General features: G+C 45.5%; 1 protein-coding gene across 1 annotated transcript in view; it reads right to left on the reverse strand.

Annotated features, from left to right (window-relative positions):
- The window catches only part of Snrnp200 (small nuclear ribonucleoprotein U5 subunit 200), a 33151-nt gene continuing 8482 nt past the window's right edge, over positions 1-24669 (reverse strand). The window contains exons 8-45 of the mRNA XM_021156986.3: positions 24449-24548; positions 24155-24291; positions 23594-23677; positions 23341-23514; positions 22903-23040; positions 22397-22552; positions 21672-21842; positions 19102-19295; positions 18783-18906; positions 16241-16390; positions 15782-15892; positions 14927-15058; positions 14580-14768; positions 13924-14121; positions 13014-13166; positions 12608-12688; positions 12212-12295; positions 11675-11781; positions 11234-11352; positions 10798-10952; positions 10519-10708; positions 10177-10350; positions 8844-9004; positions 7883-8110; positions 7423-7614; positions 7157-7335; positions 6846-6997; positions 5407-5515; positions 4448-4556; positions 3863-4052; positions 3609-3773; positions 2912-3033; positions 2528-2671; positions 2259-2435; positions 1824-1984; positions 1664-1745; positions 502-594; positions 1-404 (exon numbers count right to left, since the gene is read on the reverse strand). Of these exons, the coding sequence (XP_021012645.1) occupies positions 261-404; positions 502-594; positions 1664-1745; positions 1824-1984; positions 2259-2435; positions 2528-2671; positions 2912-3033; positions 3609-3773; positions 3863-4052; positions 4448-4556; positions 5407-5515; positions 6846-6997; positions 7157-7335; positions 7423-7614; positions 7883-8110; positions 8844-9004; positions 10177-10350; positions 10519-10708; positions 10798-10952; positions 11234-11352; positions 11675-11781; positions 12212-12295; positions 12608-12688; positions 13014-13166; positions 13924-14121; positions 14580-14768; positions 14927-15058; positions 15782-15892; positions 16241-16390; positions 18783-18906; positions 19102-19295; positions 21672-21842; positions 22397-22552; positions 22903-23040; positions 23341-23514; positions 23594-23677; positions 24155-24291; positions 24449-24548 (5529 nt within the window). The 3' untranslated portion in view covers positions 1-260. The remainder of the gene's footprint in view (positions 405-501; positions 595-1663; positions 1746-1823; positions 1985-2258; positions 2436-2527; positions 2672-2911; positions 3034-3608; positions 3774-3862; positions 4053-4447; positions 4557-5406; positions 5516-6845; positions 6998-7156; positions 7336-7422; positions 7615-7882; positions 8111-8843; positions 9005-10176; positions 10351-10518; positions 10709-10797; positions 10953-11233; positions 11353-11674; positions 11782-12211; positions 12296-12607; positions 12689-13013; positions 13167-13923; positions 14122-14579; positions 14769-14926; positions 15059-15781; positions 15893-16240; positions 16391-18782; positions 18907-19101; positions 19296-21671; positions 21843-22396; positions 22553-22902; positions 23041-23340; positions 23515-23593; positions 23678-24154; positions 24292-24448; positions 24549-24669) is intronic.

Genomic DNA, 24669 nt, shown 5'->3' on the forward strand with positions numbered 1-24669 from the left:
AGCATCACTGTTAAGGACATATAGTTTTTTCAAATTATTTATTAGAATGTCTGACTCAAGGAACTAGAAAACCATGCCTCCAAATATTGTACAGTTCATGCTTGACATGACACTTGAAAATACTAGACCCAGACCTTGAACTAAGGTCCAAAGTAGGACAGTAACTGGATGTGGACTGGGGACAGCAGCGGCCTGAATGGCCAGACCTCAGCCTGACAGACCTAGTCCACATTCATGTTTTCAGGTTCAGTGCCTCAGACTCAATCTGAATCACTGTCTGTCTCAGCTTCTTTCACATCCACACTGAACTTATACTCCTGGTCACATCCCATGTATGCGTCACTCATGAAGTACAGGGTATAGTTGTGGCCACCTGTGGCTGGGGCCACAAAGTCTAGCTTCACCTAGAGAGAACAGGCAGAAATCAGGTTAGTGGGGACCTGGGAGGAAGCAGCCCTACGCAGCCACAGGGATAGGTGCAGGACGATTGCATACACTCACCTTGGCTTTCTGCTGAAGGGTCAGCCTCTTGATGGAGATGAGGCTGTTGGACTTGGCGTCTCCAATCACAACCCACCAGCCCTCTTCACGTTTCTACAGGGACCAAAACCAACAACTTGAGTATGTAAAACTTGATGGCCACAGGCAAGTGTGAGAGTGGTTATGAAATAGAGTAACAGAACTCAGATTAACACTCTAAAAGTAGCCGGAACGCTTGAAGAGGTTTTTTTGTTTTTGATGTGGGAGTGCTCTGTCTGCATGTACACCTACATGCCAGAAGATGGTTATGAGCTACCATGTGGTTGCTGGAAATTGAACTCAGAATCCCTGGAAGAACAGCCAGTGTTCCTAACCAGTGAACCATCTCACCAGCCCACCTTAAGAGTTTTTAAGCAGTCTAAAGATGTCCCCAAAGGGCTTAGTCTTCAAATACATAGACTGATTTTTTTTTCCAGTTCTATCTCATTCCTATAACCCAGTGCACCTTTTAATTTAATGCTTGTCACTGAATCTAAGACGCATTATTAGAGATTTAGCCTTGGAGCATATAAGCTTCAAGTTCTTAAGAAACTTATGTACAAGGCTAGCTAGCTGAAATCTTAACATGGAGATGAACCTGCAACACTGAGAATACAAACAAGCTTGTGGGGCCTCTTCTGACATTGTCACTCTGGAAAAGCCCTCTTTGTTGGCCACAGTAGAGCCCATGTGCCTCAGTGGTACTTTCCTTAGCAACTTGAATAGCTTGTCTATAGAAGGACATGAAGTGCATCTAACATTTGCATCCAACTTTCAATTCTCCCACATAAAGATGAGATTTCCTTCTGTTCATTTTAAAATTCAATTGCATCTAGAACCAGAGTGAAATATAGTTGAGAAAGACTACAAAAGTTTAAGAGTCCTGGAGCCATTTGTAGATAAATGTACCTTAAAAGTCAGAGAGAGATTAACATTGTCTGATGTTAACAACCAGCTATCTAAAGTGTTTCAAAACAATAAAGAAATATAATCCATGGTTCCAAGATTAAAACTCAGTCTTGTGAGTTCACTACCCCTAAACTACCCTCCCTTCATGTGAAATGTATCCCATGCCCAAAACCTAGCCAGTCAACGGGGCCTCAAATGGATTCATGGCAAAGCCAGCTCCCAGGACATACCATACCTGTGGGAAGAGCGGTGCAATAACTGGGCCTGTAACTTCCTCCTCTCGCTCCAGTTGCACTAGCACCACAACTGGTCCGCCACTGAAAACAAAGCAGTATGTGAGCACTGTGGCTGTGGGAAGAGACCCCAGGGCAGGTCTTGGGACACTGGCTGCTCACCTGCGGATGCTGTCTTTATCCACCACTTCATAGGACAGTTCAATATTCGGGTAGCGGTTACAGAAGCGGGCCACATCTGCAATCTGGCTGTCAGTCAACTGAAGCAATGCATTCCGTTCTTCATCCTCCATCTCCATGATGTCAAAAACACTCTCCACTCCCTACAGTGGGTATGCAGGTCAGGAGAGCAGAGCATACAGGCCACAAGCAAGCAACACCAGCTCCAAAGAACTGCTCATCTGACTTCCCACACTGCCAAAGTCATCTAAAAACAGCTTTGGAAAGAATGCAGACCACTTCTGGCATCTCTCAGCATTTCGATTCAGATGGAACTCCCTCAAAGGAACCAGTTTCTCCTGCTAATATTTGCTGCCCACATCCCACCTGCAGATTAGGAGCAATGTTCTGAAGCACATCACCCAGCACTTAGCTCACCTTATCTGTGCAACGTTTGATATGCTCCGAGGTGAAGTGTGGCAGCTGCTTCAGGTAAGAGTCCTTAGACCACATGGCTTGGGTGACCATCTGGGCCAGTTCCATGGCTGCCAGAGCAGGACTAAGCCACCCATTGCTGGAGAGTACATCCACACAGGCCTGAATTAGCCGGATTGCCTGCATGAAGACAGGGTATAAGAGCAGGTGGGCTGGGAGCTCAGCCTTCTGAGCACCCACTGGCCAGTGAACCTCCAAACCCGTCACACTACCTTACTAAGGATCTCCTCTGTGTCTGACTGTAGTTCAGCACTTAGCTGCATGCGGGACAGGTGAGCCTGCAGCAGCAGGTTGGTCTTCACATGTGGATCATTGAACTTGGGGTTAGTCAGCTTGTGGGGGACCTTCTGAGCCAACTAGAACGTGAAAGAAAAAGAGCTCGTGATAAACGGAGTACCCTACCTGAGATCCACTCAGGCCAAATACACCGTGTGGTCCAGCCAGACTCTGAGGAAGGATGGAGAACTATAGTGTCGGAAGGATGTATGAGGATGAGAGTGGTATGAGAAATGCATGAGGATATTGGTGACAGGAAGCCATGTGCTAATGAGACAAATTTTCACTCCTGAATGGTCTACTAAAGCTGATTCCCTCACCTGGCGCAGGAGGTTGTCTTCATGATGCCTGATTGGAATGTTCTCATACTCTGCTGCATTGGAAATAATCTCAATAAGTCCTCGAACCTTGGTTTTAGCATTCAGAGACATGCTGAAGAGCTCTGAAAGAAAATTAGGGAATGGGTTGGAGAGATGGCTTAGCGGTTAAGAGCACTGACTGCTCTTCTAGAGATCCTGAGTTCAATTCCCGGCAATCACATGATGGCTCACAACCATCTGTAATGGAATCTGATGCCCTCTTCTGGTGTGTCTGAAGACAGCTACAGTGTACTCATATAAATAAAAATAAATCTTAATAAAAAAAAAAAAGGCGGGTGTGGTGGTGCACACCTATAATCCCAGCACTTGGGAGGCAGAGGCAGGCGGATTTCTGAGTTCGAGGCCAGCCTGGTCTACAGAGTGAACAACAGGACAGCTGGGGCTACACAGAGAAACCCTGTCTCAAAAAAAAAAAAAAAAAAAAAAAAAAGGAAGAGAAAAGAAAAGAAGGGAATGTGAGAAGAGCCAATGTGGGGGTAGGGCACTGTGAGGAGCAGAATAACAATAACAAGGATCAACTGCCTGGGCTGCACTGCCTGGGCTGCACTGCCGCTCTGCACTATCGTCTCTCTGACAAATGCTGGCTAGCACATCTCATCCCAACAGGCTCCAGAAGCTACGTGCCACTGGTCCTCACCAATGGTGGTGTAGTTTATGTAATAGTAGGCAGCAATCATGCCCAGGTTCAGAGGGGCCACATCCATCTCGTCCTCAATACTGATGCATTTGGACTGCTCCAGGTCACTGAGGGTCTGCTCCACCAGCTCTGACAGGTGGTCAGACAGATGACGATGGGATATCCCTGTAGAGACAAGAGGGAAGTCTCAGGACACTGCCTCGCTAGGACTATGAAAACCCTGGAGGGCAGTGTGTGCTCTTCAGTTCACTGACCCTGCAGGTTGTAGTAATTGGGGTTCTGTGTCATTCGGCGATACAGAAAGGTCCAGGTGAGGTAGTCCACAGCATCCTGTTTGTTCTCAATGGTCTTGGTGACAATCTCAGCATTGAAGTGGTCATGCATACAGTGGTCCAAGTGAGACTCTACTGGCAATGGCTCATACAAAAATTTTTTGAAAAAATCCTGTGGATTGGGAGAGGGAAGGCATTAAAAAGAATAAATAGCAACGTGGTAATAAAGGGTCAAGGGCAATCCATCAGGGAATGAATGGCCTTTGTATAATAGACAGAATAGCCAAACAGAAGAAACATTTAGAAAACAGTATCATATAATACAAAGCAGGAACGGGCCACGCCAAGCCACATAGATAGAGCAGTAAGCAGTGCATGAAAAAAGACAACAGGTGGGAAGACATGGGTGATACCATGGAATCACCACCAGTGGCAGAAACGAGCAAAATTCTTTGTGGCTCCAGCTTATTATAAAAGTAACTGGCAGAAAGGAGAAAACAATAAAGTTTATTTTAAAATAAAGGGACTCAAGAATCTGTTAAAAGATCAAAGTTTCCTATAACTGACCTTTTTAGAGCCCTGACACATGATGACACAGCGCCCCTCATCATCCTGCAGGGGCCGGTTGGCATGGCCCACCATCTGAAGCACATCATAGATGGGGTAATCCACATAGCTGGTAGCAGAAGAGACAAATGAAGAAACAAGTCAGGAGGCCTGCCTGCCTTCAGTCACAGGGACGGAAGATGCAAAGGCAGGGAGATAAGGTCAAACTACCGCAAAACTGGACAGAAACCTGTGTGCTTAGCAATTCATTTCACTTGCTTACCCACACATTATTTTAGTTTCAGAGTGAAAGAGTCAGGAATGTGTTACTCAAGGAACTTGAACCAAAGCCACAAACCCAGAAGCCAAACAACATCTATTAAAGGATCAAATTTGAAGTCTCAGGTTAAAAAGTAATCTAAAATCTAAAGCAAAAACCAGATCAGACATTTTAAACTCTCAAAATTAATTTCAAAATAATCTACATTTTGGAGAAAACAATAAAGTTAAATTACTCAGGTTCTGAGAAACACTGAGCTTATACTTTGTTTTTGTTTTTGTTTGTTTGTTTGTTTGTTTGTTTTTTCGAGACAGGGTTTCTCTGTGTAGCCCTGGCTGTCCTGGAACTCACTCTGTAGACCAGGCTGGCTTTGAACTCAGAAATCTGCCTGCCTCTGCCTCCCGAGTGCTGGGGTTAAAGACGTGCACCACCACCGCCCGGCCTGATCTTATACTTCTTGTCATGACAAAGATGAGAACTTGACCAACCCACTTTTCCTAATATGGGAGTGGGTTAGCAACACCCTCCTTTCCCCCCATTTATATATAAGGTCTTATCTCTCCAAACTGCTGAGAGAGATGTAAGAGCAGGTCCTGAGATCTGGAGCTCTGGCCTATGTTTAGTTTTCTATACCTGCACTTGTACATTTACATTCACTTTAGGAGGGAGATCTGTTAATGCCCACAGCAACTGTACTCACGCATGGATCTTGCCATTGTAGTACTGAGTATCCATGATGATCACTAGATGAGCAGCCACATTCATGCCCCAGCAGAGACTCCGAGAAGCTACCACCACCTGGATAGCCCCTGAGCAGGGTAAGGGAGAGGAAGATTGAGGGCAGGGTTCCCAGAAAGTATCTGCTTCATTGGCAGGCAGTGGCCAACCTTGTGCTACATTTCAAATATCAGACTGAGGCTGTGTAGGAACAAGGTCTGACCATAATGAAGTGTTGTGAAAGGTAGCACCGCACTATTGGCGCCTTTTGCTCTGAGACTATCCTAGAAGAAACAACGCAATTCAAGAGAACTCAAAACCCAGGGAAAGCAAAACCTTCACTGCATGGTGGATTGGCCCTCTGATGGTGAAAGCTAACACCAAACCAAGTGTGGCTGGTTCAGGCCATGGCAGCAAAATCAAACTTACCCTGAACAAATCCAAACCAGGTTGATTCAGAGTCAGAGTAACAGTGACTCTGGCAGAGTTGGCTACACCAAGGCTCTGCCACAAGTGCCAAAATAGTGAAAAACGCATAAAATGCCACAGGTCAACAAAGGTAGCAGGCAAGAGGCAACCAGCCAGGAGAGAATCACAAATCCACAGCCATCTCTTAAGTTCTAACCCCTCCAGTCTGGTATCTACACAGAACTTAGGTCTACTGGCCAATGGCCCAACTCCACAAAACCATGTTCTGAAATGAGACCAGCTTTTGTGCCTGACTGTTTTCTAATCTACCTGGGAGAAATATCTGTTCCAATGACAACAAAAGTATTTTAGAGGAATCTAATGAATTAAGACATACATTAGTCTGCTGGCATTATGAAATAAGTTCTATTCCTTATTGAAATGACATCCACAGGAGCTAAAGGGGTCTGTAACCCTATAGGTGGGACAACAATATGAACTAACCAGTACCCCCTGACCTCATGTCTCTAGCTGCATATGTAGCAGAAGATGGCTTAGTCGGCCATCATTGGGAGGAGAGATCCTTGGTATTGCAAAGATTATATGACCCAGTACAGGGGAATACCAGGGCCAGGAAGCGGGAGTGGGTGAGTAGGGGAGCAGGGTGGGGAGAGGGTATAAGGAACTTTTGGGATAGCATTTGAATTGTAAATAAAGAAAATTCTAATAAAAAATTGTTTAAATAAAAAAAAAAAAGAGGGCTGGCGAGATGGCTCAGTGGTTAAGAGTGCTGACTGCTCTTCTGAAGGTCCCAAGTTCAAATCCCAGCAACCACATGGTGGCTGACAACCATCCATAACGAAATCTGATGCCCTCCTCTGGAGTGTCTGAAGGCAGCTACAGTGTACTTACATGTAATAAATAAATAAATCTTTAGAAAGAAAGACATGACATCCACATCCTCAAGTTTGACACCCACAGCCATGAGAGCTTTGGGTGATGAGGTTTTCTTACCTGAGCTGAAGAGCTGCTCTACCAGGCGCCTCTCCATGGGGCTCAGTCCTTCATGTAGGTAGCCCACCCCATTTAACAGCGTTTCTTTGAGTGTGCTGTCACTGAGCTTCTCCAAGTAAGGGATCAAATCCTTCTCGGTACAGTGCAAGAACCTGGGCAGAACGAGAACAAGCACAAGCCAGAGGCATTTCAGTCTGTGGTAGAGCCCAGACTTAGTCCCTGCCCTCACCTAGGACATCCAGGGAAGGAGGTAACTTCACTTAACATGATCTCTATGCACCACTCATCCCAGAAACTAGAGCACACCCTACCTCTGCCGCTGGATGTCTGCTGCACAGGTAGTGAGGATGTCTATTGCAGTGAGGCGGGTCTGCTTACGAGATGGGACAAAAACGATGACAGGCTTCTTGGGTGAGTGTTTGGTGATAGCATGGTACACAGGCTTGGCCATAGAGAGCAGGCGAGTCTGTGTGTGACTGATGTTGAAGCCCTGGAAACAAAGGAAAAAGACACTGAGGTTTCTAGACCTGGGTAACTAGGGATCCCTGAGGCCATGGAGGAATGAAGGCTGTCCTACCTGGATGTGCAGTTCCAAAGGTACAGGGCGCACATTAGGGTGGAAGTTGAAGGTGGAGGTGGCACTGCAGCCCAGCCAGTGAGCCACATCCTTGGCATTGGAGAGTGAGGAGCTAAGTGCCACAATGCGAATGGGCCGCTCAATCTGGGAGGAGATGTAGCGCATCCGGGAGCAGATCACTTCCAAGACAGGCTGGGAAGAAGAGAAAGAGTCACTTCAGGCCCAGGGTCCCCACCCTCTACCTGAGCTTCCCTTAGTGAACCACCTTTGGCAGTCCCAATTATAGTTCCCCTGCCTCAAAGAGACACCTTCACTAAGCAACATAATATATAAACTCAGATCACTCTTTTGAAATAAGGCAATAGGCTGAAATCTTTGTGAAGACCCTAGTCCCTAGTTTCAGGCCCAACACAAACTGGGTGGGGCCCAGTCCTTCTCTGTGCTACAAAGCCAAGCATACCCCATTCTCGCCCCCAATAAGGTGGACCTCATCCACCACAAAGAGGTTAATGTTCTGGACGTTCTTGCGCTGTTTCCACCTCCGAGAGAGGATGTCCCACTTCTCAGGGGTACTGATGATGATGTTGCCTTTGCCCAGGAGCTTCAGGTCTGTGCTGGTCTCCCCCGTCAGCAGCACTACCTTCTTGTTGAGCCTGTCCTGAAACTTCTCATACCAGTCCATGTATACCTGTCAGGCAGGGGAGGGAGACATAAGAACAGTAGATCACATGTTCACCTCTCACTTGCTAGGAGGAAACGGAGACACAACAGACAGCTGCCACTCTCATACCTTATGCTCCACTTTTTGTTTTGAGATGGGGGCCCAGGCCAACCTCAAACTTTTTGTGGGTTCAAGTAAACCTCTTGCCTCAGCCTCCTAAGCATCTGAGATGACAATCATGTACTACCATACTATATTGTTGTTTTCTTTTGTTTTGTTTTTCGAGACAGGGTTTCTCTGTATAGCCCTGGCTATCCTGGAACTCCCTTTGTAGACCAGGCTGGCCTCGAACTCAGAAATCTGCCTGCCTCTGCCTCCCAAGTGCTGGGATTAAAGGCGTGCGCCACCACGCCCGGCTACCACCATACTATATTAATGATATTGTTTGAACTACAATAGCCTTTAAATGACAGGAAAGCTTTTTTCTAAGAAACGATAATGTGCTTGGCGGTGGCAGTAGTGTACACCTTTAATCCCAGCACTCAAGAGGCAGAGGCAGGCAGATCTCTCAAATTTGAGCTCAGCCTAGTCTACAGAGCAAGTTTCAGGACAGCCAGAGTTCCATAGAGAAACCCTGACTTGAAAACAAACAAAAAAGAAATGATAATGCAGTTGTCAGAAATGAGAAAACCTCCACCTGGGGTCACCTATGGAGTGGCTTCTGGGAAATTTACAGAAAGTCCCACAGCATATTACATACCTGCTCTGCCAGAGCCTCCATAGGGGTAATGTAGACACAGCGTCCCTCAGAATTCTGCAACAGCATCCGAAGGATGGCAAACTCCGCGCAGATAGTCTTCCCGCTGCCCGTGGGGGCCCCCACAAACACGTTATCATCACTGTTGTACACGGTATTAAATACTGGAACCCAAAAGGTGTAAAGTAAACATGGGGGGTGGGGGCGGGGGGAGTAAAACAGATCATTCGTCAAGATTATGAGCCACAAAGTCAATCAGCTATGCAGTACACAGAGAAGCCTGAAATGCTGGCCCAGCTGTCTGTGTCTCACAATACTTTCTCCTGCAAAGCAGGAAAGACTCCGAGATCAAGCTCAGGTGTCTTAAGAGATTTATAGAAAGAAAGAAGCAAAAGAAACCCAGCATCTTTGTCTCTCAAGGACCATGCCACAGTACAGCAACAAGACACCTTTCTCTGCCCCATCAGCAAGTCTCCTGCAGTCAAACACTGAAGGGGAGCCCTGGCAGCAAGCTGAGCTATTTACGAGTTGCTTTAATTAGAGCTCCTGCCTATGCCTCAGCTTCCTCATCACGAAATGTAAATTAACTGTGGCGCTAAGTAGTAACCCTTTTAAAGGATTGATGGAAGAAGAGAGAAAACATTGGTCCTGTGCTCAGCCAAGTACTTGGGCACAGTGCTTGCTCTGTGAACAGTCATCATGTATAATGATGGAGTGAGGTACCAATCAAAGTCATACTCTGGATGAACACCAAAGCATAAGGAACACGCATTAGCACCTGGAGCAGGAGTAAGAAAATTCAACATGGAAAGACCTTACTCTTCTCACCCTCCTTAGGCAGGTATGCAGAGCACCAAAGTGCCGGCCGCACGACACACTTATCACTAGGTAACCTTAAAAAGGTAGGCATGAAAAAAAAAAAAAAAAGGTAGGCATGGGGGCTGGAGAGATGGCTCAGGGGTTAAGAGCACTGACTACTCTTCCAAAGGTCCTGAGTTCAAATCCCAGCAACCACATGGTAGCTCACAACCATCCAAAATGAGATCTGACGCCCTCTTCTGGTGTGTCTAAGGACAGCTATAGTGTACTCAGATATAATAATAAGTAAACCAAAAAAAAGGGCAAGCATGGATGGCAGATATGGGCGGAGAAGGGGCACAATTTTAATCCCATCACTTGGGAGGCAGAGGCAGGTGGATCTCTGTTGAGCTGAAGGCCAGCCTGGGCTACAGAGTGAGTTCCAGCATAGCCAGCACTAGTACATGGAGAAACCCTGACTCAGGAAGAAAAGGAAAGGCAAGCATGGGAATCAGAAAGAAAAGACTCTGACGTCTACCTTGAGTCTGGATGGGATTGAAGAAAGGAAATTTATCTTGGTAAAGGCTCTCAAAAGCACTGTTTCTCAGAGCAGATACAGGCAATGGCTGCAGGTCCAACAGTTCAGTTGGAGGTGGGTACTTCTCTGGTAGGATCAGATGCCGGAAGGAGACAGGAAGCTGTGTCTCACAAGCTGTCAGGAAAGAAACGGAATGCTAGGAAGCAACCCTCCACAGACCTCCACAGCTCATCTGTGAGCAGTGGAGACCTTAGGTTGTGTCTGTATCACAAGAGACAATGCTACAACAAAGCAATAAGCCCTCTCCCATCTTTAGACGGTATGTTCCTAGGAGACACTCACAGAGCCAGCGATCAGACACTACTCGAATGAAGTACTGAGGAGGTAGTGGTTCAAAGACTGGAACAAAGAACGTGATGAGGTGCTCATCCTGGGCATACTTGGCCTTCAGCAGAAAATATTCATGGTGCAGAATCACCTCACTGTCCACATCCTCCACCAGAATCCAAAATGCCTCTGACGAACCATGGACCTGCCAACCCAAGCATGGTTGAAATCATGATGAGCCAGTGAGGGACACTCAGGAACTCCAACTCCACCCGTCTGACCATCAAGCCTTGCCTTTTCATCCCACTGGAAATCTGGTGTGATAGTGAGCTCTACTTTCAGCGTAGAGCGTGTAATAGGCTGCAGGTGCACTGACAACTCCAACTTGGGGAAAAGATGGACATACTTGTGGATGGTCTTCCCCATCTTCGGCATTCGAATAAGCTCACCTATGAGGAAGAAGAGTATTGGGGCTGGGCCCAGCCAGCCTAGCAAATCTGCAAACAGGGCCCAAGGCGACTGTGGATGGGAGCAGATTCTAGCCAGTGGATAGGATCCCCACTTTAGCCTCAGTGCAATACTAACAGTTCAAAGTCCTGAGTGTAAGAGTGGCCTTACACAATAGTAAGATATAAACATGAGAACTAGTGCCCAGGGTCTAGGAACAGGAAGTAGGAGGCTGACAGAGAAAGGTGACTGGGCTGCAGGACAGGACAAGACCTTCACGCACCTATCTCATTATGATTCAAGTCATACAGCCGCTCAAAGGGGAAGTTTTTCTTCTCAATCTTCTTCACTACTTCCTCAGGAAGTTTACGGAACTGGCGAAGAGGACACATGGACTGCCACCTATTCAGAAAGGAGACAGAGCTGGGTCACCTCTTTTGTAGCACTGTAAATAAACTGCCTTCCCCACTTTTTTCATCACTGCTTCCAACACTCTGGAATAACTACACAGACCCTAGCATTAGAGGAAGATGTCTGAAACTGACAGCAGAAAGACCAGAAAGCCAATACCAGCTGTTGCTCCCCCAGCCCTACATTCTACAGGGGCTTCCCACTTCCCAGCTCTCCCCTAGGTTCATGCCATATCTCAGCCACCAGGACTGAACATCAAATGCACTAAGGCCCAAATTCACAGCAACCAGCCTCTAGCTCACTGAGCCCTTACATGCGTTTGTCAATCATCTTGCAGAGATTCAGGGTCTTATCTGTAAGCTGTGCCCAACCTCGGTTCAGGACAATTTCGAAGATTGCACGCATCAACCGGCCAGCCGACTAGGGAAAGACAAGTATTCCAGTTGTGAAATCTCCACGTCTTGTCTACCACAATTTGATCTGAGGAGATCACTCATACCAATTCAGAAACGAGAGTTTTTCTGCCTCCTACCTTTTTAGGTTAAGACAGAGAAATTAATAAAATATTTTGTCATGTTTTATGACCATGAAGCTATGGTGGGAAGTCACTTTTCTTGGAGAGGGTGACATGCCCTGTAGATCTCTCTCTACAAGGACCTACAGAGCCTCTTAGTACTTTATAAAGCCCGCCCTTCCTGCACGCTCAATATCAGCGCAATAGAGTGGTGAATTAAAGTGGCAGCAGGCAGCTGGCCTGCCAGCAGTATCAGGCCACCTTGCTTTGAGGAACACAGCACAGAGAGCACAGAAACTATTTAGACTCTGCTCATCACTCAGTGCAACTCCTCACCTGGGTCACATACACCATGTCAGCCATCAGCGCAAAGCCTTCGAGTTTCAGCTGTGAGATGAAGGCTTGGAGAAGCACGTTGATCTGCAAAGAAGCAAGGGAGCTAGTGGAGGCCGGTCACTGACCGACTGCTCAAAGAAATGATCTGCACTTCTGCTCTGGGAACATGTTCCAGACAGAACCTTCCATGGTTCCTGATTTACACATGAAATGGTTATTATTCCATATAAAACATATGTGAGAAGGAAGCAGAGTAGGACAATTGGGAAGCAGGGGTCCAACCAGTCATACAGCACATAACCAACCTCTAACACTCCCCAAGAGGAGAAAGAATTGTACAAGTTACCATTTGTGAAACCAAGTTCAAGATTCATCTCAAAGTGAAGACGTGCTTACCTTAGCACTGGGTTCTTCAATGCTCTCTTTTACAGGGATGGGCACTCTCTCCAGCAACTTCTGCAGCTCTAGCTTCTCCTCCTGTCTCAAGGAAAGACAGGTCTTAGAAAATCCACAGGGGGGGGGGGGCCTGGTGAGATGGCTCAGTGGGAAAGAGCACCCAACTGCTCTTCCGAAGGTCCAGAGTTCAAATCCCAGCAACCACACGGTGGCTCACAACCATCCGTAACAAGATCTGGTGCCCTCTTCTGGAGTGTCTGAAGACAGCTACAGTGTACTTACATATAATAAATAAATAAATCTTTAAAAAAAAAAAAGAAAATCCACAGGGCAAGGATGAAGGAAAAAAGAATCCAGCAGCCTGGCAAGGGTCCTAACTCCTGGCCTGCTAGGCTCACAGGCTCACCTCTCTTACAGTGATGTTCTTGAACTCTGAGGACAAGGAGAACACTCTGAAAAGCTCAATCTCACTCAGAGTAGGCTTCAGCAGCTGGTTGTAGGTCTGCACAGTATCATTGGTGATATAGTAGTGACTTGCTATCCGGCCAAGTTCTGTCACCTAGAAAGAAAGAAGACTCAGTAAAAGACTGACCAGAGATCAGCCCCCAGCTTCTAACATCAAGTGACTGTCCTACGAGGACAACTGCTGCTCGATTCAAGCAACTCGGCACAGTAAGAAAGAGGATACAACAAACTGACTTGGTAAGCAGAAGTGATGCTATGAAAGCAAACACCCACACGCCCTAGCTCAGCCTGGTTTCTGAAACTTAACGACCACTTCTCAAACCTAAGGGCTGGAGAGAGGGTTCAGTGAGAGGAGGCTGCTGCTCATCCAGGTGACCTGGGCTCCATTCCCAGCACCCATATGGTGGCTCAGGAGCATCTCCAGTCCCAGGCAGCCACTACCCAATGCTGGACTCTGTGGGGACCAGGCACTCTGGCTTCCATTGGGACATGTGCTACACAGACAAACATGCGAACAAAACACTCATACACATAAAGTAATAAAAATTTAAAAGAAAGATGTGGTGGTGCACGCCTTTAATCCCAGCACTTGGGAAGCAGAGATAGGATTTCTGAGTTCGAGGCCAGCCTAGTCTACAGAGTGAGTTCCAGGACAGCCAGGGCTACACAGAGAAACCGTGTCTCAAGAAAAAAAAAAAAAAAATTAAAAGAAAATAAACATTGAAAGTTAAGTTCATAGCTCACAGGCCACTGTTTAATCCCCAACTAGACATAGGTAATTAGATGGACAATACATAAATCAAGGACCTAAACATTTGCTAAAATTTCCTCAAAAATCACATGCTAATCACCTGGAAGTTGCCTGTCTTCTTGTCGTACTTGACCAGATTGTTCTTGTCCAGCATCAAGGCAGCAGTATGAACAAGATCGAGTCGGCGCTGGTCCAGCAAGGGATCTCCCTTGAGGTCATCATGAGAAATGCCATAGAGGGTAGGGGACCGGAGCATTCGGATGTATAGGTAGGCATAGCCCAGCCAGTTCACTGCATCCTGCAAGACAGCTCATGGTGTTTAGCATGACGACCTGCTCATGTCCAAACAGAAGCACCACAGATAGCTTGGACACTAATTCTTTTTTTTTTCTCCCGAGACAGGGTTTCTCTGTGTAGCCCTGGCTGTCCTCAAACTCAGAAATCTGCCTGCCTCTGCCTCCCAAGTGCTAGGATTAAAGGCGTGTGCCATCACTTGGACACTTAATTCTTAAGCATAAGGACACACATTACAATGTATTCTGAATGTTTTCAGTATTTCAATTTAAAAAACCCTTTCAAATATCTTAAACATAAAAGGAACTATATAGCACAAACCCACGAAGCTTGCCCTGCATGAGCTGTGGTCCAAAGCTTGAGACACTGCTGGACCCAAACATCCTCACAGGAGTTACGTCACTCAAGTCACCTGAGTCATAGAGGAAAAGTGTGAAGCTCTGAAGACAAAGCTTTCCCTACCTTTGCGTTCTGGACGTTGCCCAGAACGATTTCCGCATTGAGCATGTCAGGCAGCTTTGAGACCATCTGGCTCTCGATAGGCAGCTGCTGGTTGAGGAGGGAGAGGTAGTACTGGAGCTCCCCATGAGATGTGATGAGGATGCCTTCACCCTTGGTGTCATACTGCGGCCGTCCCGCACGGCCCAGCATCTAAGACAGAAGCAATAAAAGAAAATGTTATGGCAAAGCTTTTGATTCAACAAGTTACACACTTTAGAACTTGGCCTTGATCTGCCATCTTTGCAGCATCCTTGGACCCCAGGCCCAGGAGCTCATCCCATTGAGAAATCATCTCAGAGGCTCTGTACCTGCAGGATATCCAGTGCTCCCAGCTCTGTCCAACGCCCCTTCTCTGGACTGTACACTTGGGTACCTTTAATGATGACTGTATGTGCAGGAAGATTTACACCCCAAGCCAGAGTTGCGGTGGAAACTAAAACCTGCGGAGGTAAAGAAGGGTAATAAGGACAACAGACCCCACCATAGCAGGGCCATATCCTTCGCTTGTCTGGCGCCTGAGCTTAGCGGGAGGCAGGAGTGGATGTATATTTCAGTACTCAATGTGACACTGGAGCAAAAAGGAAAGCATTTCTTCAGTCTCTTACATATTTGAGAATTAACATACCAAGGTTCCAGAGACATAGGTCAGAAGCTTAAATTTGTATTTATCAACTCAGTTATAAAACATTCAAAATCTACCCACCTGGAAGAGGGAAAGAATGTGGTCCTGACCCTGTGAATTACAGTGTAGAGTTCTATGAAGCATCCATCCTCTCTTCTGCAGTGTATGAAGTGTGGGGAGAGCAAACATAACTATCACAACTTTCCAGCCTGGGCTAGGCCTGCTGGCCCAGATCTCAAAACGTCTAGAGACAGAGACCGGCTCAGTGGCTGGAGCGTGTACTACTCTTGCAGAGGACGAGGCTTCAGGTCCCAGAACCCACATATGCTCACAAGTATATGTAACTTCAGTTCCAAGGGATCTGGTGCCCTCCTCTGGCCTCTGAGAGCATCTGCATGCATGTGGTGCACATAAACTCGTTCAAGTCACACACACACACACAAATACATATAAATGACTCTCTTTTTAACAAAAGGTTAGAGATACCACTCAGGGCAGAGCTACAAACAAGTCTGTTTCTACTAGGTTTGCCCCTCCTCACCTGAATATGCTTGTCAGCAAAAAGATCTTCTACAAGTGTTCGGTCAACTCTAGTCATGCCTGCATGATGAATAGCAAAGCCATAGGGCAAAAGATCCTTCAGCTCCAAGTTCTGTGAATAGAAACAGAGTGAGGCCGGCCTCCCGCTAGGACTCCAAGGCCAAAAGCAAGTCCCATAACCACACAGTCCCTTTTAACACACTTATATTCTTATGTTTGTATATATGCCTGTGTGTGGCATGTGTGTGAAAGTCAGTTCTCTTCTTCTACTATGTGGGTCCCAGAGATTGAACTCAGGCCATTAGGATTGGCGACAGGCACCTTATTTGCTGAGTCATTTCACTAGCCCCAAGAAAATGACTTTTAACCTGCCTGAACAGAAGCACTCAGTACATATGGTCCCAAAGGAATCTACCCAATATGGAACCAGTCACCAAATAAGCAGATGGTCCCTTCTTACCTTGCACTGCTCTGCTTCTGTACGAAGGACTTCAGTGGAGGCAGAACCCTCACGAAGAAACAGACCTAAAGTGTCCTTCTCCAGACACATGTCACGGATTGCCCTTGCTGTCTTCCCAGTTTCTTTGCGAGAATGAACAAACACGAGGACCTAAGGAGAATCAGGCAAGAGCTAAAAGGAGCACCTTCAGCAGCTGTTCTCAGAGCACCAGAGCACCAGCTACAGGAAGCAGAAGCTGCTCCACTAGAAACAGAAGCCATTTTGTCTATGGCAAAAATACATGCTAGTTTGGAAAGAAGTCTAACAGGGCTGACAGTACCAAAGGGAAGCTGGGCATGGTAACTCCAGCTCTAATTCTGCACTCAAGGTCACAGCTAAATTCCAGGCTATGAGTAGGGCTACATAGAGTTTAAGCCCAGCCCAGGACACACAGGGGAAGGGATGTACCAAGGATAGTGGCAGAGTCTCACAGCTAAGAAATAAACTAACTCTAGAATTCTCCCTTGAACAATAAATCTAAATACACAGTGTATTGAGATTCAAAGACCTCAATTAAGAATATGGTCAGAGCCTTAGCAAGTCTAAGCTAAATAAAGGTATATTTTCAAGATAATACCAAAACGATTACATTATTTATAAAAATATTTAAATAGTTTGAAACTAGTTCCACATTATATGAAACAGTCCTCCTGAGATCTAGTGTTCTGAAGTCCTACCCTATCATATAAACTCCTGTGCTTTTTATCAGAAAAAGGAATGCATAGCTTCTTACTGCCTACCTTATTTAATATTGCTAACTAAAAACTTTTATCAAAGTAACATCCAAAAAAAAAGAGAAAGAAAACAAATAAGTAAGTGAACGAACGAACGAACGAATGAATGAAATTATATGTCAGGCAGTAGTGGCACATTACTACTAGTTAGCAGAATTAAATAAGGCAGGCAGTAAGAAGCTATGCATTTCTTTTTCTGGTTAAGAGCATTGACTGCTCTTCCAGAGGTCCTGAGTTCAAATCCCAGTAATCACATGGTGGCTCACAACAATCTGTAATGAGATCAGATGCCATCTTCGGGTGTATCTGAAGACAGCTACAGTTTACTTACATATAATAAATAAATAAGTCTTAAAAAATTATTTTGTGTGTCAGAGTAGTGATCAACTCTCTCCATCACCAAGTATGTTCTGGGGATCAAACTCAGGTCACCAGTCTTGGGGGCAAGCGCCATTACCTGCAGAGCCATCTCACTGGCCTGATTTCACTAGGTTCTAATAATTTTCAGCTACAGTTTTGCTATCTTATTATAGACAGACTGGTTTTTCTAGTTCCACCAATTTGGGGGAGGAGAGTATCAACTATGAAGTTATCATTTACGATCACAGGACTATTCAAATTATCTTTCACCTAGGCTATAGTGATAGTTGTTTTCAGGAAGTGATCCAATTCTTCTAAGTTATAAGTTTGTTTATTTATTGTTAATTTTTATTTACTTTATGAAACGAATGTTTTATATGCGCACATGTCCGTGCAACATATGTATGCCTGATGTTCACAGAGGCTAGGAGAGGTCAGATCTAGAGTTAATAGACTGGTCTGAGCTTCAATTGTCCTTTGTGAGTAGACAATGCTCTTAACCACTGAGCCATCTATCCACCCCATAAATTGGCCAGTTTATGAATGATTGTTCACAGTATTCCATCTCCCATTTATGCAGTGATGGAAAATGCAATGAACCGGGGTCAACATGCTATGTATATGTTCTGCCACTGAGTTCCATTCCAGGTCCCCAGTCATTTTTTGGATTTATTTTTTTTGGGGGGGGGGGAAAGTGGAGAGGGGGACCATGATGGGGATGGGGGTAGGGGGTACCATTGTATAACCCAAACTGGCCTCCAGCTGGTTTGAGGTCCTCCTGCCTCAGCATCGTAAGCTATGGTATTACAGGCATGTGCTGACTCTCCTAGCTCTTGACCATCTTTTTTTTTTTAAAGATCTATCTATCTATCTATCTATCTATCTATCTATCTATCTATCTATCTATTATACATAAGTACACTGTAGCTGTCTTCAGACACACCATTTATTTATTTATTATACATAAGTACACTGTAGCTGTCTTCAGACACACCACAAGAGGGCATCAGATCTCATTATGGATGGTTATGAGCCACCATGTGGTTGATGGGATTTAAACTCAGGACCTTCGGAAGAGCAGTCAGTGCTCTTAACCGCTGAGCCATCTCTCCAGACCCTGACCATCTTTTAAAGCAACTGTAGTAATAACTCATATTATTTCTGATCACTGGTGATTCATGCTATTACCTTGTCGATTAGTTTAAGTTAAAAATGGGAAAGGAGCTGGGCTAGTGGCACACGCCTTTAATCCCAATACTTGGGAGGCAGAGGCAGGTGGATTTCTGAGTTTGAGGCCAGCCTGGTCTACAGAGTGAGTTCCAGGACAGCCAGGGCTACACAGAGAAACCCTGTCTCGAAAAACCAAAAAAAAAAAAAAAAAAGAAAAGGTTCAAGAACCATCAACAAACCTGATTTTTTCCAGCATGTTCCATGATTTTCTCATAGACTATTTCATTCATGATCTGGAAACGTTTGATAGCTTTTTTCTCTGTGATGCCCACATATGTTTGTTCCAGAGGCACCGGGCGGAAGCTAGAAGTTCAACAGTTATACAAATGAGATTTCTGGCAGATAACACTGTGAGAGAAGTTACTTTCCATTGACCTAGAAACAATAATGCTTTTTAAAATACACACAGGAACCCTAAAACTCAATAGTGTGCTCCTTAGAGAAGGGTAGGGAACAGGAAGCCTGCCTGGGTAACAAGTTTCCAGTTTCTTTTTATACCTGTTATCAAAGTAGAAGAGGCCCTTAGCAGGGTCAACTCGCAGAAAGGTGGCCACATCTTCATAGTTGGGGAGGGTAGCACTGAGACCAATGAGTCGGACATCTTCTTGGGTCATCTCAATGTTTCGGATGGCCCTGGCCACCAAAGCTTCTAAGACAGGACCTCTGTCATCATGTAGAAGATGGATCTCATCCTAAATAACAGAAAGATGCAAACTGTACAAGTATACAGTCTTAACATGCCAAGTAAAGACAAGAGAGGGACCCCTAAGCCAAGGAATCCTAAAGAACAAAGACAGCTTTTAGTAGAAATATACACTGAGTGTAGACTGTCTAACACTTGTGAGTGAGTCCTTTGATGATACCACAAATGTCCTTACAAATACATGATGGTTCTGACCAGGTTAGAGCAAAGAAACCTACCCTTGTGGGCTTTACGTACAGTAAGTTTACACTGCCAACAGCAGTGCTTCTGAGATACAGTAAGCACTGGGAGAACTGGGGATACTGTGGGCAGGCCAGGGACTCAGCACCCCTAGGAGCAGCTGTCGGAGAGGCATGGAATAGCAAGGCTCTAAAAAAAAAAAAAGGTAGGCAAACTTTTCTTCAAGGGCTGAACATCCGGTACCACACATGCAATACTGTAGGCTAGTGAGCCATGTAGCCCTTGTTAAAAAATACTCAGTTCTGGGCTGTCAAGATGGCTCAGAGGGTAAGAGCACTGTCTGCTCTTCCAAAGGTCCTGAGTTCAAATCTCAGCAACCACATGGTGGCTCACAACCACCCATACTGAGATCTGATGATGCCCTTTTCTGGTACATCTGAAGACAGCTACAGCGTACTTATGTATAATAATAAATAAATCTTAAAAAAAAAAACAAAAAACAACTCAGTTCTGCCACAGCAGGACAATAATAGCTATAAGAAGTGCATAAACCAATCTATATAATAACTGTGTTCATTCAAAGAAAAACTTATAGCCATAGTTTTGCTAACTTCCACTTTGAACACAGACTATGAACTACTCTCCTGCTTTCTTAGACAACTTAAAGAATCAAGCTGGAGGCCAGTGAGACTGCTCAAAGAGTAAAGGGACTTGGCTGCCAACCCTGATGGCTTGAGCTTGATTCATAGAGAACACACATGGTGGAAGGGGAACTGACTTCCACCAGTTTTCCTCTGACCTCCACATACACACACACACACACACACACACACACACACACACACACACACACCATGCAACATCACAGAAAATAAACAAATGCAATTAATTACAAAAAGCAAAAACAACAAAACAGATTCAACCGTCAGGCTCAAAGTCCACTCCCTGTAGATACTTCTATGTAAAGGGAATGCAAAGTCCCAATTCCTTACTTATCCTTTGTGACAATAGATTATTTTATAAAGAAACATTTCTATGTTCTTGGAGGACAAAATTATTTTTGTGTGTTTCCATTTGATTAAAAATATTTCATATTCTATCGAACAAGTTCCAAGATAACCAGGACTACATAGAGAGTCTTTCCCAAAAGCCAAATTAAAAAAAAAAAAACCAAACAAAAAAACCAGATCTAGAGAGCAATGGGGCATGTGGCAAACAGCATGCATGTCTAAGAGGCTTTTGTTACATGCAGATTATGGTTTTAATGGCAACAGCAAAGCTCAGTGACTCTTATGAAGAAACTGCATGTAGAAGAGCCTTAAGGAAAGCTAGGCATGGTGGCACACACCTTTTAATCCCAGCACTCAGGAGGCAGAGGCAGGTGGATCTCTGTGAGTTCAAGGCCAGCCTGGTCTACAAAGAGAATTCCACAACAGTCATGGTAATACAAAGAAACTCTGTCTCAAAATAGAAAATCAACCCCGCCCCCCAAAAAAAAGAAAAAAGAAAAGAAAGGCATTAAGCAACAGAACTAGGGGCTGCTGAGATGGCTCAGCAGTTAAGAGCACTGACTGCTCTTCCGGAGGTCATGAGTTCAAATCCCAGCAACCACATGGTGGCTCACAGCCATCCATAATGAGAAACAAATAAAAAAACCTATGGGCCGGAGTAAGCGGGGCCAGAACAAGTGGGGCTGGAACAAGAGGGAGAAGGATAGGGGGGAAAAAAAAGGAACAAAAAAAAAAGAACAGAACCACAGAGCCAATCCAATGCTCCCGTGTCCTAACACAGTCCAAGAATAGTCATGTGAATATTTTGGGTGCTTGTGAGAAAGCTCCAAGAAAAAAATGACCAGAGTCTTATGATCGTCATTCCTGGAACGTGTTTCCATGCTCCTCCCAGCTGTGGGGTATAGAAGTAAGTTTATATCACTATTATTATTCATATGCCTCTATAGAAAACATGTTTGGCCATGTGTGGCCTTGTCCTTGCAACTGAACACCTTAGTCATGTGCTTCTTGTTAACTCTCAGAGTATAAATTGTCTGAATGAATAAAGCTGGCTAGTGCATGGGACTTTACTCTGACTCGTATTTAGGCCCCACTCTCCCAAGTTCATGCTACCAACTAGAGTGCCAAACACTCCCTGACACAGCTGTTCTCTCCTTCCCCTCTCTCCCACTCACCAAGACAATGAGCCGCACCAGCTGGGTGTAGGTGCGCTCCCCACCCTTGCGTGTGATGATGTCCCACTTCTCAGGGGTGCAGACAATAATCTGTGTGGCACTGATTTCCTCCTTGCATAGCTGGTGATCCCCAGTCAGCTCAGCAACAGTGATTCCATATGTGGCCAGGCGCTGGGGAAAGAAAGCATCATCAGCAATACTGAGTGATGGGGCTGGAGATGCAGCTCAGTGGCAGGGAGCTTGCCTAACGTCTAAGAATGGTAGATGGTGCCTGAAGGGCCTGGCAGCCATTTCTGTGCTGTGAACAAGGAAAAGTTAAGTATCTGGTGTGGTGAATCAGGAAAGATGAACAAATATTACTTAAATCCCATTCGGGTAGAGGCAAAGGATCTATGGAAGCCCTTCATGAAGCAGGAAAGTAGATACATATAGGAAAGTGGAACTGGGGTAAAAACCCACAAGCTATAAACCATATTAATTCCGCATAAATTCTGTAAGATGCAGCGAGTCATTAAGGAAATACAACAAAGATGGCGTCCATGTAAGACAGGTCAAGACATTTTTGCTTCAGAAATTACTAGGGTCAAATTCTACCTTGGAAATGGCAAAAAATATCTGGAGTTTCCCTAACAAAAGAAGCAGCAATGCACAGCCCCCCCCTCCCCCGCCCCCCCAGCACATCAACAGCTGCAGTTAGTACCTTCTGGAGAGGTTATACGACTTACCTTTCCAAAACTGCCCACCATCTCCTGGACCAGGGACCGCATGGGAGCTATGTAGATGATCTTGAAGTCATCCACATTGATTGTGCCGTCCATGTTGATGTGCTTCCCTATCTCTCGGAGCATACACATCAGGGCCACATTGGTCTTGCCTGCACCCTAGACAGGGGGCAGAGACAAAGCCTCTTCATCTGCTATGGGCGACCATCAAAACAGAACTGACCCTGGGACTGCCCCAAGTAACACTGCCCCAGTGGGTTGTCCATCACAGAACAGAGAATAGCCAGAGGTGGCATTCTATACCTTTAATCACAGCAGATTGGGAGGCAGAGGCAGGCAGATCTCTATGAGTTTACAGGCAGCCTGGTCTATACTGTAAGTCAGGTCTACAGCCAAGGCTACATAGAGAGACCCTGACTCAATGGCAAAGAATAAGTCCTAGTTAAGGATTAGTATATAACTTGCTACCAAAACATTTCAGGAAGAAAAGGAGGCAGATCAGTACTTACAGTGGGAGCACACAGCAGCAGGTTCTCATCAGTCTCCAGGGCAGCACGGTAGAGTTTACTCTGGATCCGGTTCAGCGTTTTGAAGCCCTCAAATCCTGCCTGGGCATACTTTGGCAGCTTTTCCACCGGGAGCAATTGCTAAAGGAAGAGACATCCCACACTTTATGCTCCTGGATCCTTCAGCAGGCTGCCTGCCCATTTTTACAAGATCACTATGATTTCCCCATGATTTCATTCCCTGGCAATCGCCATTCATAATTCTCTACTCTAAACCTGTACAGAGAGATCACTCTTGCTTCCTGGTCTTGGAATGGAAAAACTCTGGAATAGTTTCCACTCCTAGAATAAATTATCTTTGAGACTAGGTGACATTTTAGTTAATGGCTAAACGCCAAACTGGAAGACAGACGCAGAGAACGGAAAAGGTGATTCACTCACTTCTTCTGAGCCAAAGGGCTTGGGCTTCAAAGCAGGCACATGCACCTCTTCATAGCCTTTACGCTGGCGTCGGAAGGACCCGTCAGGAAGCTGGCAGCGCTTATTGGCCATGAAGTGGCTTCCTTGGGTAAAAACAAGGTCCTCCAAATCCAGAACTTGCCTTGGAGCCAGAGCCTGGAAACAGGCAAAGCACAAACAGGCTTAGCAGGTAAGCTTCCCAGCCACAACAGCCTCGGAACAGCCCAGCACTCACCTCTCCACCCTGGTCCAAATCCATGGTTTCCAGATCTGTGTCCATTCGGGACTGACGGACTCTCTCTCTCCGAGACCTTTCTTCCTGCAGCAGGGGAAAAGAAAAAGCCCAATCATGTACATTGTTCGCCTGAGTGCTTGTCCCTTGCAGTCCCTTCTGGGTTGGGCTTCAATCATGGTGCTAAATCATGTATCCCCAAACCAAAGACATCACTTTATTTTGAGACCTGCCAGAGACTATAAAAATAAGTAAATAAATCAGCCAGAGGTAGTAAACACAGTGGTGATGCAGTGTTCTAAAGAGGAACGTCAGAAGCAGACTGTCAACAATTAACCGTGAAAGGCAGGGAGGAATGGTGTTCTACATTAAGCAGACATGCTCTTTTCCCAGGCTGTAGTAAGCAGGTTCCCCATGGCACTGGATGAAGACAGTATCTCAACCACAGCAATGAGTGTGCTGACTCTAACTTGCACCCTGACAAACTCCAGAGAATGCAGAGATATGTTTCATTACCTCAAACACTGAACAAGGAACAAGACATACAGACAAACCAGTCCTTACTCTGATCAGGTCCTCCTTTTCAGTCTCATGGAGCTGATAGAGGAACTTGGAGAGCTCTGGATCAGCTTCCATCTTTCCCACGATCCTCTCCTTTTCAGGTTCACTCTGAGCACTGGCCAACAAGGTACAGTATAAAACTGCCAAACACAATAGGGAGAGAAAGTTGCAGACCGTGAAATAAAACCTCCTTTTATTCCTGAGCAAACAGAAGGTAACTAGATACTGAAGCCAACACAATCCAGCAGACTCTTGCACGCGCACACACACAGCAAGAAAAGTGCATAGTCTACTCACTCATCATCCTGTGCTGCCGCAACACTTTAATGAAGTCAAAAGTGTTGAAACCAAGGAGCAAAACCAGTTGGTTCTCACATTCTCGGTCATCACTTGCTGTCTGGAGAGAGAAAATAAGACTGTATGAATACAGCCATCTGCAACCTCAAACACTGTCCCTGCACTGTCAGTACTACAGTAAGCATAGCTGCCTTCCAAACACTGACCCTTTCTGACAAGAC

Source organism: Mus caroli, unplaced genomic scaffold, assembly GCF_978045245.1.
Source record: "Mus caroli unplaced genomic scaffold, Mus_caroli_1 scaffold_2, whole genome shotgun sequence".
Taxonomy (NCBI): Eukaryota; Metazoa; Chordata; class Mammalia; order Rodentia; family Muridae; genus Mus; species Mus caroli.